Source organism: Macrotis lagotis, chromosome 1 (assembly GCF_037893015.1).
Source record: "Macrotis lagotis isolate mMagLag1 chromosome 1, bilby.v1.9.chrom.fasta, whole genome shotgun sequence".
NCBI classification, from domain to species: domain Eukaryota; kingdom Metazoa; phylum Chordata; class Mammalia; order Peramelemorphia; family Peramelidae; genus Macrotis; species Macrotis lagotis.
The window spans coordinates 341,797,212-341,810,361 of NC_133658.1; the positions used below are offsets into that span (position 1 = coordinate 341,797,212).

Below are 13,150 nucleotides of genomic sequence, written 5' to 3' on the forward strand. Positions count from 1 at the left end.
GCCAAAGACCAATGGTGCATCTCAACTACTCAGTGCCAATGGATCTACATTAATCAACAATAGGGATATGATCCTAGAGAGATGGGCTGAACACTTCCATAGTGTTCTTTTGTTAACTTATTTATTTATTTATTTATTTATTTATTTATTTATTTATTACCAAAATAGTCTTGCTATAAGTGTAAACATTATCTCCCCTCTCCCCACAAAAATAAAAAATCTCATGAGAAATAAAATGAAAGAAAGAGAAAAAATGTGCTTCAGTCTGTGTTCCAATATCATCAGCTCTGTCTCATGGTGGATCACATTCTTTAACATAAGTCTATCAGAGAAGTTATTTCCATGATTTATGTTGCTGATTGTAATTCCTTCCATCCATATCTCCCCACTAACAATTATTATATTTTCTCTCTTCTTTCACTCTGTCCCTCATGAAAAGTGTGCTGTGGAACAGCCAAGTGGCAGAGTGGACAGAGCACCATCCAAGAGGCCCCAAGCCAGCATCCCACCACAGAGACCCAGCACCCACCCCTCCGCATGGTCCCAGACAGGCCATTCAATCCCATCAACTTGCAAAAAGGAAAAAGAAAATGTATTATATCCCTCTATCCTCTCCCATGATCTACCCTCTCCTCTATCCCCTACCTCCCCCACCTCCTTCCCCCTGTCCCCTTTCTCCCATCCCCTTTCTCTCCTTTTTCTTCTAGATTTCTATGCCCAATTAAGCATATGTGATGTTTCCTTTCTGAGCCATTTCCGATGAAAATGAAGCTCCCTCATTCCCCCTTACCTTCCCCCCTTCCATACCATTGTTAAAGCTATTTCTTGTCTCTTTTACATGAAATATCTTAGTCTATTCTACCACTCCTTTCCATTCTCCTAGTACATTTCCTTTTTGCCCATTGGCTCCATTTTAAAAATATATTATACCTTCAAATTCATCTCTTGCCTATGTCTTGACTATAAAAGCTCCTTCTAACTGTTCTATAAATGAGAAAGTTCATATGAGTATTATCTGTATCATCTTCTCATGCAGGAATGCACGCAGTTCATCATCATTAAATCCCTCATAATTTGCCCTTCTTGCCCACTCTTGATGCTTCACCTGAGTCCTGTACTTGAAGATCAGCTCCAGTCATTTCAACAGGAACATTTGATATTTCCCTATTCCATTGAAAGTTCATCTTTTTCCCTGGAAGAGGATGTTCAGGTTTGCTGAGTAGTTGATTCTCAGTTGCATTCCAAGCTCTTTTGCCTTCCAGAATATTATATTCCAAGCCCTACAACCCCTTAATGTGGATGCTACTAAATCCTGGGTTACCCTGACTGCAGCACCACAGTATTTGAGTTGTTCTGTTCTGGTTGCTTGTAGTATTTTCTCTTTGATTTGGGAGTTCTGGAACTTGGCTATAATATTACTGGGGGGGTTATTTTTTTGGATCTCTTTCAGGAGATCAGTGTATTCTTTCAATTTCTATTTTGCCCTCTGCTTCTAGGATATCAGGACAATTTTCCTTGTAGAAATTCTTTAAAAATGAAGTCAAGGTTCTTTTCCTGATCATGACTTTCAGGTAGTCCAATAATTTTTAAATTGTTTCTTCTTAATCTGTTTTCCAGATCAGTTGTTTTTTCAATAAGATATTTCATGTTTTCCTTCTAGTTTTTCATTCTTTTGATACTGTTTTATTGTATCTTTAGTCCTCTCAAAGTCATCAGCTTCCTTTAGCTCCATTCTACATTTGAAGGATTTGTTTTCTTCAAAGAGCTTCCTTATCTCCTTTTCCATCGACCAATTCTGCTTTTTAAGGCATTCTTCTCATTAATTTTTTGTATTGTTTTATCCATTTGACCTAAACTAGTTTTTACCATGTTATTTTCTTCATCATTTTTTTTGGATCTCCTTGACTAAGCTATTGACTTGGTTTTCATGTTTTTCCTGTATCTCCCTCATTTCTCTTGCCAATTTTTCCTCTACCTCCCTTACTTGATTTTCAAAATCTTTTTTGAGCTCTTAAATAGCCTGAGACCAACTTCTATATTTCTTGGAGAATTTAGATGCAGAAGCTGGAACTTCCTTCTGAGTGTGTTTTTGGTCCTCCATAGGACCAAAACACACACTCAGTATGTGAGGCTCTGACTACTCTCCTGCCTGTGCTCTGCTCTGTGGATGGCAATAGAGGACTCCCAGGCTGTGACCAGGGTCTGAATATGGACAAAGCCAAGAGTCCTGTTCCAGGGCCAGAGGAGAGACCTCAACAGTCTCCCTCCACTCCCTTACCTTCCATGGGCTAAGCATTCTGGTCGCAGCTGCCAGGAGGCTCTGTGCACCTGCTTCTGTTTCCTGGAATCTGGGCTGCACTGAGGGCCATGTTAGCTCCCACTCACTCTAGCAGAGGTTTCCCCACTGATCTTCCAAATTTTGCTTGGTGTTCCCTGGGTTGCCGGGTCAGGAAACTGTTTCTGCTACTGGGAGCCAGAGCTCCCTGTGACCCAGGTATTTAGGTACCCAGTGGGCTGTTCTGGGAAGACTGGAGCTTCTTTGCTCCTGTGTGATAATCCTGGTTGTGCTGCTACCCCCTCCTCCCTGGTACAACAGTTTTCCCATGATATTCCAGGCTACCTTGGGCTGGAGAATTAATTGTCTCACTGGATCTTTCTGTGGGTTCTGTCTCTTGAAAATTTAGTCATAATTTTAAGGTTTTAGAATACTTTTGAGAGAGCTCCCAGGAAAGACTGATCTCATGACACCATCTTCCATAGTATTCTTAATAAACCATCTTCAATCAGCGCAGAAATCATTGACCATTTATCTCAAATTAAAGTCAATCAGTTCCTAGTTGAAATTCCAACTGAAGAAGTTTTGAATACAGTTAGATTCCTTTCAAATAGCAAAGCCCTTGGTACTGATTCTATTCCAATTGAGATCTACAAGGTGAAGGGTCCATTGCTCATCCAAAAACTGACTCAAATTTTCAAGAATTCAAGGATGTCTCCATCATTAATCACTATAAAGGGAAAGGGAAAGGATTTCCCTGCGACAATCACAAGGGGTATTTCTCTTTTGATCATTGCTGGTGAGATTCTTTCCAGAGTCCTTCTCAATAGGCTGATCCTTCACCTAAAAGATGGTTACCTCCCTGAAAGCCAGGGGGCTTCAGAAAGGGTCCAGGAACAATCAATATGGTGTTTAGTACCCAATAACTCAGGAAAAATGCCAAGAACAGAACAGCAGTCTGTATACAACATTTTTAGATCTGGCCAAGGCCTTTGATACCACCAGTCATGAAAGTTTATGGAAAATTATATCAAAATTTGGTTGCCCAGAGAAGTTCATCAGTATTGTGTATCAATTTCATGATGACAAGCATGCCCAGGCTCCAGGGTTTTAGATAATAGACAATGCTCTTGAGATTTCCCGATCACCAATGGAGAGAAACACAGATGTGTCCTTGCTCCCATGTTTTTTAACATGATGCTTTCAGCCATGTTATCAAATTCAACTTGAAAAGGCTACAAGCCAGGACCAAAGTGGAGGGAGTGTTGGCATGATCTTCTGTTTGTAGATGATGGTACACTCAGTAAAGCTTCTGAAAATGAGATTCAACAAATTTGGATTGATTCTCTGCTGCTTGTGATAATTTTAGTCTAACAATTAAAACCAAAAAAACACATTGCTCCATCAGCTGGCACTACACCATCCATATATGGAACCATCAATTACAGCAAATGGAAAAGTTTTGAGTATTGTGGACAAGTTTATTTACCTTTCCATAAAGGTACACATTTTCCTTTTCAGCAGTACATTTTGACAGTGAGGTTGATACATGCATTGCTACAAGTATCTCATTATTTGGGAGGCTCCAAAAGAAAGTATAGAAGAACTGAAAGTCTACAGAGCTGTTGTGCTTACTTCATTGCTATATGCCTGTGAAAACTGGACAATCTAGCAGGAAACTGCATGGCTTCCACTTAATTTGTCTTAGGAAGATTCTGAAGATCACCTGGCAGGAGAAGATACCAGCCACTGAGGTCCTTTCTCAAGTTAAACTGTCAAGCATTCAAACATTACTACAGAAAGTGCAACTACAATGGGCTGGGAATGTTGTCAAAATACCAGAAATACACTTGTCAAAAAAAAAGTGATATTGGGACACCCTGAAGGGGTGAAGGTCTCTCTTAAGAATAAGAAATAAAAGAAATCTCAGCACCAATGATATCATCCATGCGTGTACTCTAAATTAGCATCTCTTTAAGTCTCCCTTTTTTTAAGCAGCAATGTGAAAAATGAAGAGCCTGCAAGTTCAAGGTTATAAATATACTTTCTACAGAGGTTTCTATTTTTTAAAAAATGTTCCAAATCTAGAAGTGTAGGTAGGAGTAATCAGTGGGGTTAAGAAACTAAGCTACGACTTATTCAGTGGCAAGTGATAATGAGAATTTCCATTTTCATTGATATCATTGTCATTAAAGTTTACATTTAGATATTGCCCACCTTGTTCCAGGAACTGTGTCAAGTATTTTAGAGATATTTTCTTAAGTGCTCCATACAACCAACTAGGAAGGTAGATGCTGTTATTATTCCCTCAACATACAGATGAAAAAACTAACTCACACAGAAAGTTAAGTGTTTAAGACTGAATTTGAACTCAGGTCTCCCTGAACTCTATCCACTGCAAAACCTAGCTCAGTCCACAGAGCACTTTAAGAAGAACAAAAAACAGTTTGCATCAATTATTTCATTTGATGTGATGGCAGAAAGAAATTTATTTCATGTAATGGTTGATTTTTCCAGGCAAACCCTCTCTGCCACTGGTGTCTGGTCCTCAGGAGAGAGCAGGCATCAACAAGCTGGTGAATATCTCCTGTAACTCAATGGGCTTCTTCCCTAAAGACATCACTCTAAAGTGGTTTAAAAACAGCACTGAGCTTCCTGCCCTCTGGACGCATGTTTTCCCCAAGGGAGACAGTGTTTCCTACAACCTCACCAGTGCTATCCAGGTGTTGCTCACAGTCAGTGATCTTCACACTGAGGTCATCTGTGAAGTTCTTCACGACACATTACAGAATCCTCTACGTGGGAAAATGAAGTTGTCAGACATTATTCGAGGTAAGTAAGTCATGGCCCAGGCACTTCCTTCTCTTCCAGTATGACCGTTTTATTTCTAGCTTGGTCTGAGGTCAGGAATACCTTACAAGCTTGGCCCTTCTCTAGGAAAGAATAAACATTTATTAAATGACTAATATGTGCAAGGCACTGGGCCAAGTTATTTTAAAAATTAATTCATTTGACCCTCACAGATCCCTGGAAAGTGGGTGGTGTTATGATCCCCAATTTACAGTTAAGGAAACTGAGACAAAAAGGGATTAAGGGGAGGGAGAAGGTAGGTGGCACAGTGGATAGAGCATGGGCCATGGAGTCAGGAGGACCTGAGTTCAAATCCAGCCTCAGACACTTAATAATTGCCTAGTTGTGTGACTTTGGGCAAGTCACTTAACCCCACTGTCTTGCCAAAAAGGGGGGTTTAAGGTATTTGCCTAGGGTCACAAGGCTAGCAAGTGTCTGAGACTGGATTTGAACTCAGGGCTTCTGACCTCAGATCCAGCAAACTAACCCCTGAGCCACCTAACAATGAATTTCAAATAGAGCCTTCAGAAGTTCTGGAAGGACCTCTAATACTAAAAGTTCAGGTGATATTATAATCATGTCTTGATCTCACAGCATCCCTGAGTCTCTTTCCCAGAGTCACCCTTCAAACACTAAAAATATGAACAATGATCAATTTAATATGGTCTTAACAGGGTTCATGTTTCACAATAGCTACGTCATCTTAGAGGGCCTATGATCATTCCTCTTCTAGTAATTAAGAAGCTGAGAATCAGAGGGATGGTTGACTTTCTGTAGGTCACAAGACTATTGGGTATCCCAGAAGTGATGTGGATTAGAACCTTTCTACTGATTCTAAGATCAGTGTCCCTATAACTCAACCCCAAAGTAGCTCCTTAATACAAGTAGTTAGTATTGAAGTCTGGAATATGTTTCACCAGCCTCTTTTCTCTGAGATTGCCATAGAGGGAGAGAAGGGGAAGGAGGAAAAGAAAGAAGAGGAAGATAAGAAAGAGTAGAAGGAGAAGAAAAGAAATCAATGGATTATGAAATTATGGAAAGGAGGCAGGTACACCCAATTTGTTGAGTGCTTACTGGGAAAAATCATTATTGGCAGCAGGATACAAAGAGGCAATTACAACATAAATAACCCAGAGGATGGGGGGAAGGGAGGGTGGGGAAGGGCAGGGAAGTCAAGAAACCATAGAAAGTACAGCGACAAGAGACAAAAGGGAAGCAAATAGTGTGGGGACAAGGTATGGAATGGTGTAAATGGGGAGATAGGTAGCAGTGGAAAAGAAGACCGAGGGAGAAAGGCCCAGATAATCACTCATCAAAATATGGATTAAAATTGGGACCACTAGACATTATGGAAGATGGGAGAGTTGTTGGGATAGGGGAGTTTGAACAGAAGTACAATTTTTTACATAATTCACCTCTTTTTCCCCAACCGTCATTATGCACTACTATGTCTATGGAGGAATCTAAGCAAAATCACAACAAGAATAATAATTCAATAAACCCAAAACATTTTTCCAGGAATCCTATGCATCTGCCTGGAAAAATACAGGAGAAAGGGTTAGTGAACACATTCATAGTCCCTGGAAAGATTTTAACCTCTGTGATAATGGTGCAACCAGTCTTCATTTGATTTATCATTTAGTGTATGATGAGAGCTATTTACTCCAAAACACTGAAGAGTTTACAACAGGAAGAGTTTACAAACCACAAACTTCTCTTTGTCTGGTTCCCAGGTAGTACCAGGCCTGTTGGTCACCATAGCTCCCATAGTATATTATTTTTCAGTCAATTTATCAAGTTCTGTGATAGTGTCCTCAATTTGATCTTTAAATTACTCTTTCATAACCATGTTTATATCTTCTAGCTTCCTATGGTTCTCCTCCCCTACAAATTCCCAGGTTATATGCACAGTAAGTGCTCCTAGGCCCATCATAACATGTCCCACTGCACACTAGTCATGGTGCAAGATGCCAGGGGGATCTGGCAGGTATTATTGGGAAATTCCATAATAGATAAGGTCCATTTGGTGACTGGAATGGATGTCAAACTAAGCAAGAAAAGGACTGGACTGTGTATGTAGACAGGCTCCTGAAAAACTGGTGGTACACACCACCTACCATGTTTCTTTTGGCACTGCCAGTCAGGTTTTATTCATCCAGGTGATTGCTGTAGTGTTGAAGTCTGCTGACTCAGTTCAAGATTGTCCATGGGGGCATATATTTTCATCTGAATACACTCTGTGGAGCAGTTCCTGAGAAACTTGTGATACTCACTAGTATTTTCAGGAATGTCAGAGTCCTGTGCAGTGGTCCATGGGCAATGGCTGGTTGAAAACATGGTTTTTTTGCTCATCTCAATGTAAGGCTTTAATGAGGTTAGATGTGTGGGTATCATCTACAGTGGTGAATCATTTTCCTGATGGTGAATCATGTTCGTGGTGGATTATAAATTACTCAATACTGAGCAAGGTGAGGGGGGTTTTAGGGGAGAGCTACTTTAACCAGTCATATGGAGATTGCTCATTGATAGGGAGGGACTATAGTGAACCAGCCAGATGGGGGGGGGGGGGATCTAGTTTTTTCAGGACTTTGTTGTAAAACAAATTCAGCAAATTATAAAAAAAAATCAAAAAACTTAGTGTTTCACATTCTCTGACTGGCTCTGTGAGGTGCTTCCTAAATTCTCCTAGGCATGTGAAGGTGACCAGCATGTGACAACAGGCATATGGCTCAAGATAGTCCCCACATTGAGCAAATTGGCTACTAGAGGTAAGTTCTGGCAGAATAGGCCCAGGAGGCATCATTGGGTGTCCCACCCCCGTCCCAAGGTTGAGATGACTAAAGGAATGTATGCTGCTTTGAGGATTGTTCTGACAAATGTTCACGATCCTGGAATAAAAGCACCATTGTTAGCAGCCTTAGAAACTGTTCTCATAGATTTTGGTTGTTTGTGGGGCTTGACTGGATCATTCCTTAACCTGGACAACTTCCAGGTTAGTAGGAGTTCCTGGGATTCCTGTAGTGAAAGAAAGGAGAGAATTCTCCTATACATATTCTTATTTGGCCACCCAGTGCATTTCCCACTGAGACACCTTCAACTGCAGTACCTCTAGTTGCTGCTCCTCTTGCATCTGCTACACCAGTTGCTGAACTTCCAAATAAGAGAATGCCTATGCATTTTATAATTCTTCTGAAGGTGCCAATGATCAAGGTGTTCAAATCTAAAGAACTTCTTCCTTCCATTGGATGTAGTGTTTGTAACAATGCATGCAGCATAGTGATGAAGGCTTGGTAGGTAGTCACAAGAGTGTGACCCAGGTCATGATGTGGTATAACTCTGGTGCCTCTCCAGATGGTGCTAAAGGTCAGAAGGCAGTTGAAGAGTGGATGACTGAAAGCTTTGGGAAGGAGTTCAATGGTGAGGGCCTCTGTAGCCTCTGAACAGGGAAGAGGGCCTGGAGGATATACCTTGCTGTGTAGTGCGTACATTATCAGAAGTCATTGTACCTACAGTCAGAGTGCAGTGATTTGTGAGCCCTAGATAAAATAAAGTCCTGGTTTACAAAGATGATGGGTTGTGACATCACCAGAGTTCTCAGTCCATGAATGTCCTGCACCATTGGTGGAGTAGATCCATGGCACTTAACATGGTGCTCCTTTTCAGGGTGGGGTACATGTTTGAATTCCCTTCTGACATAAGCACAGTACCATCAGGTGGAGCTAAAATTGGTTTTGTTATTGTTGATCTAGGAATTTTCCCTGGTTTGAAAAACTCACTCACTTCCTTCTAGGAGTAGTTTGGAAGTCACATAAGGATGATAATGCCATCACTCCTCAGAGTGGCTCTCATGGTTCCACCTTTCTGGAAGTGTGGCAGATTCTCAAGTGGTCTGGAGACTGATATAATGGTGTTTCCCTTCCCTCTGTGATTTGAGGATGCCAAAGTGTCACTAAACCTTTATCTGTCACCCATACTATTTCACCCCCCTGAATCTCCTGGACCTGACCACTATGAGGGGGAAGTTGTAGAGATTGGTCTTAGAAGTGGGTACTGAAATGTCTGGTATTCCCTTTGATTCCATTTGAAGTTATGAGGTCATAAGGTTATGAGGTTATTGAGACAAGGAAAAGGATGTTAATTATGTGGGCTGTGATGGAGGTTGAAGGGGCCATATGGACAGTATGTTCAGCATGACCAATAATTCAGGGACCAACTTGCCAATTTGGGGGCCCAATTTTTCCCCCAGAAGTTTTAATATGATGGTATTTAAGAGTTCATTATGCTTTTTAGTCAGTCCAACTTTCCGGATCTATAGGGCATATGGTAAGAATACAAAATACCAGTGTCTCCTACCCATTTCCGTGGGCTCAAGATGTAAAATGTATGTCCTGGTCACTGTAGATGGCTATGGGGAGGCCAAAAAGTGAAAGGATTTTCTTTGAAAATCTACTGATGGGGTAGCTAGGTGGGGCTGTTGATAGAGCACTGATCTAGGGTGGAAGTTGTCATCTCCTCCCCAGTAGATAAAAGATTATTAAACAATTAAAGGGAGTATTTGGTAAAGAACCATATTATCCTCTTCTAATTCACTAATCCCTTCAATTTAGGTCTTTTGTACACATTCATGATGAATTCTAGAGTTTGGTTGTTTCTTATATTGAATATGTGATAGGGGAACTTCTTCTGAAAATTAAAAGGTTTGTGACCTAAAATATTTAGGAACCCCTGTCCAGAGGAAAGAGCAAAATGCAAGGTCAGAAACACCAGGAATGACAGATGACCACTACTAGTAATCAAGGAGTACCCAATTCTGCTGGCATTCTTGTCGGCTGACTCTTCATTGAGGTATTGCAAGGTGCCTGTTCTTAAATTGCCCTTGATCAGTATATGTATAAATATCCCAGCTCCTTTTACTTCTTACTGGTTATAAAACTATGTAAGCCACCATGTTTGAACACCTTGAGGTCAGGATTTAGATTGAAAGAGCTGGACCCTACTGGTTGAACCTGCTGACATGATTTTTTTTTTAAAAGAGAACGTAGGGCTACTGGCTTATAGACTGAGATATATTCTCTCTATATTATTTCTGTTATATGAAACATGAGTTGTTTTCCCTGAACAAGAGTTGAGTCTACCTTTTTTAAATTCTAAACAGTCTGGTGCAATCTCAGGAAATGTAGTCCTCTCCTTCTCTCTTTTCTCCATGACAGGGAAGTTTCCATAGTCCCAATATAGATGCCTTTTTATAGAGTTAGGGGAATCATGCAATGGGGCTATGATAGAGAAAGAGGTCCTTTTGTCTCCTGGTGGTTAGTATTAGAATATCCATCTGACGAATGTGGTGATATCATTGGTCAAATCTATGATGTCATCAGTATTAAGATCTCCCAGGGTGCAGATTTCCTCTACTAGGTAGCAGATTCAGGTGTATATTGGCAACTCTTGAACTCAGAGTTTGGATTATTTACTAGAAGCAAATGTAAGGGATTAAATGACTTGCCCCAGTGTCTTAGTCAATTCATAGTCAGTTTAGGTCAAAGACAGAACTTGATTTCAATTCTTCCTGACCCTGTCCACTATACCCCACTGTCTCTCCTACAATCCACCTATGTGACATCTGAGGTTCAGGATATAAGGAGGCAATAAAGAGAGAGGAATATTCAACCCTCATTGGATTTGAGTCATTGGGGTCAATTACATTCAAAAGCATTTAATAGGATCCTACAGTAGATGAGTCAATCTCACAGATCCACAGCTCTTCCATCCCTCACAAACAAGACCATCAACAAAAGCAGTCAAAGGACAGAGACATCATGACATGGTAGACAGAGTGCTGATCTTGGAATCAGACAGATCTGAGTTAAATTCTGCCTGTGACACTTAAGTTCCATCTCTTCCATGCATGTGCCTCAGCTCCTTACCATTGAACTATGTTGATTCAATATGCTTTGGTCCCTTTGGGTCCCTGCACAAATGAAATAACAGTATTCTCCTATAATAAATCTATCTCTATGTGGAAGGCATGCACCTTCCATGCTTGGGTCACCACACAGATGACTTCTAGCCTTCAAGGAACTTTTAGTGGTGAAAAAATAACCAATGTGTCCTACATAAGAATCATTAAAAAATGGAGGGAACCATGAGCACCTACTCCTAATTAAAAAATGTTATCTCCTCTCTGCCTCTACCACTGGTCAGGGGCTTGGATTCTTGTCTTTACCATGCTAACTTTTCTTTATATTGTTCTAGTTCCACCTGAAATTGGTGTTTCAAGCCTGTCATTTTCTTCAAACTGGATGGCAGCCACCTGCTATGTGATCAACTTCTACCCCAACCACTTAAATGTCAACTGGCTGGTGAATGGCATCAATGTTGGAGGAGAGAAGTCAACTACACCCACTGAGAACAAGGATGGCACCTATCACCTTGAGTCCTTACTCATTGTTCCCATGTCTGTACAAAAAGAAGATACTGTTTTCACTTGTCAGGTGTCTCATGATTTCCAGTCTCCTATCAATGGGACACTGAGAACTTCAGCTTCTCCCACACATGGTGCTCAAACATACACAGGTGAGTTTATCTCTGTTCTCAATCAGAGAATTGAGTTTCTATTGACTCTAATACAGAGTTGGTTCAGAGTTTTAGTCTCCATTCAAATAGCAACTCATGTGACCCAGAATGATAATGACCATAATCCCCCTCCTTCACAAATTAGCATTTAACTTTTTAGGGATTTCTGGGATTTTAAAGTTGGGTGATGTTTATATATTAATTACAAAAGTGAAATACCCTACTCATGTTCATTTAACTAGTAAATAGAAACGCCCAAATTAGATTCCTGTCTTTTGTTTCTTTTTCTTACGATTGATTCATGTCATCTTACTCAAGCTAGAAATAGTAAGGCCTCTCAAAGTCAAGACCCCTCCTTAGGCCACCTGGTTACTCCCAACCCTTAGGATTACAGCATTTATGCACAATGTATTTTGGATCCCCATTTAGAATTAACCAATTAGCTCCCTGCAGCTTAAAACTTCCCAAGTTTGGAGATCTACTACCTTCAACCTCTCAGGTATCTGTAATAACAGGCATGTGCCACCCGGACTCTCCTTTGACCTCTATTCTAAGACTATTCCTCTTATTCCACACTATTTCTTAGACAACATCCACAATTCTACTGGGTCATTGCCAAAGGTCCATAATAATTATTTCTTCCAAAATTTAATACTGTTGATATCATAGAAACTGAAAAATGGTCTCTACATTATAGTGTTTTATGTTAAGGAAAGTATATGAGAGCAGCCCTTTCTGTTGTTGTTGTTGTTATTCAGTTGTTACAGTATTTGATTCCTCATGACCCCATTTGGAATTTATTTCTGGCAAAGATACTATAGAAGTTTGTCTGTTCCTTTTCCACTGCACCACTTAGCAGTTCCACACTTACTCCAGGGATCAGCCAATCAAGTAGGTGCAAAATAATAACTGAAGGCTATTTTAATTTGCATTTCTTTAATCTATAATTATTTAGAGCATTTTTATATGACTATAAATTATTTTGATTTCTTTATCAGAAAACTGACTGTTCATATCCTTTGTGAAAAATGCTGGAGGGGATGGGGGAAAAGCTGGAACACATTTCATTGTTGGTAAAATTGTAAACTGATCCACCCATTTTAGAAAGCAATCTAGAATTATGCCCCAAAATTATTACATAACCTATACCCTCTGACCCAGCAAGATCGCTACTTGATTTATTTCCAAAGATAATTAGGGAAAAAGAAAAAGAAACTATATATTCTAAAATGTTTATAACAGTCTCTTTGTTGTGGCAAAAAACTGGACATTTCAGTAGTACTTATCAATTGAGGAATGACTGTGGTATATGGAATATTATTATACTATAAGAATTTATTAGCTCAAAGATAGGAAAAATTAATGAAATCATAAAGAGCATAGCCAAGGGAACATTGTAAACAGCATTAGCAATAATTTTAAGAATGAGCAAATAAGTTATAGTGACTACATAGA

General features: G+C 40.0%; 1 protein-coding gene across 1 annotated transcript in view; it reads left to right on the forward strand.

The window, feature by feature from the left end:
- Positions 1-13,150, forward strand: part of LOC141505697 (signal-regulatory protein beta-1-like) — a 49,209-nt gene that overhangs the window by 26,147 nt on the left and 9,912 nt on the right. The window contains exons 3-4 of the mRNA XM_074211769.1: positions 4,793-5,107; positions 11,375-11,695. Coding sequence (XP_074067870.1) covers positions 4,793-5,107; positions 11,375-11,695 — 636 coding nt within the window. The remainder of the gene's footprint in view (positions 1-4,792; positions 5,108-11,374; positions 11,696-13,150) is intronic.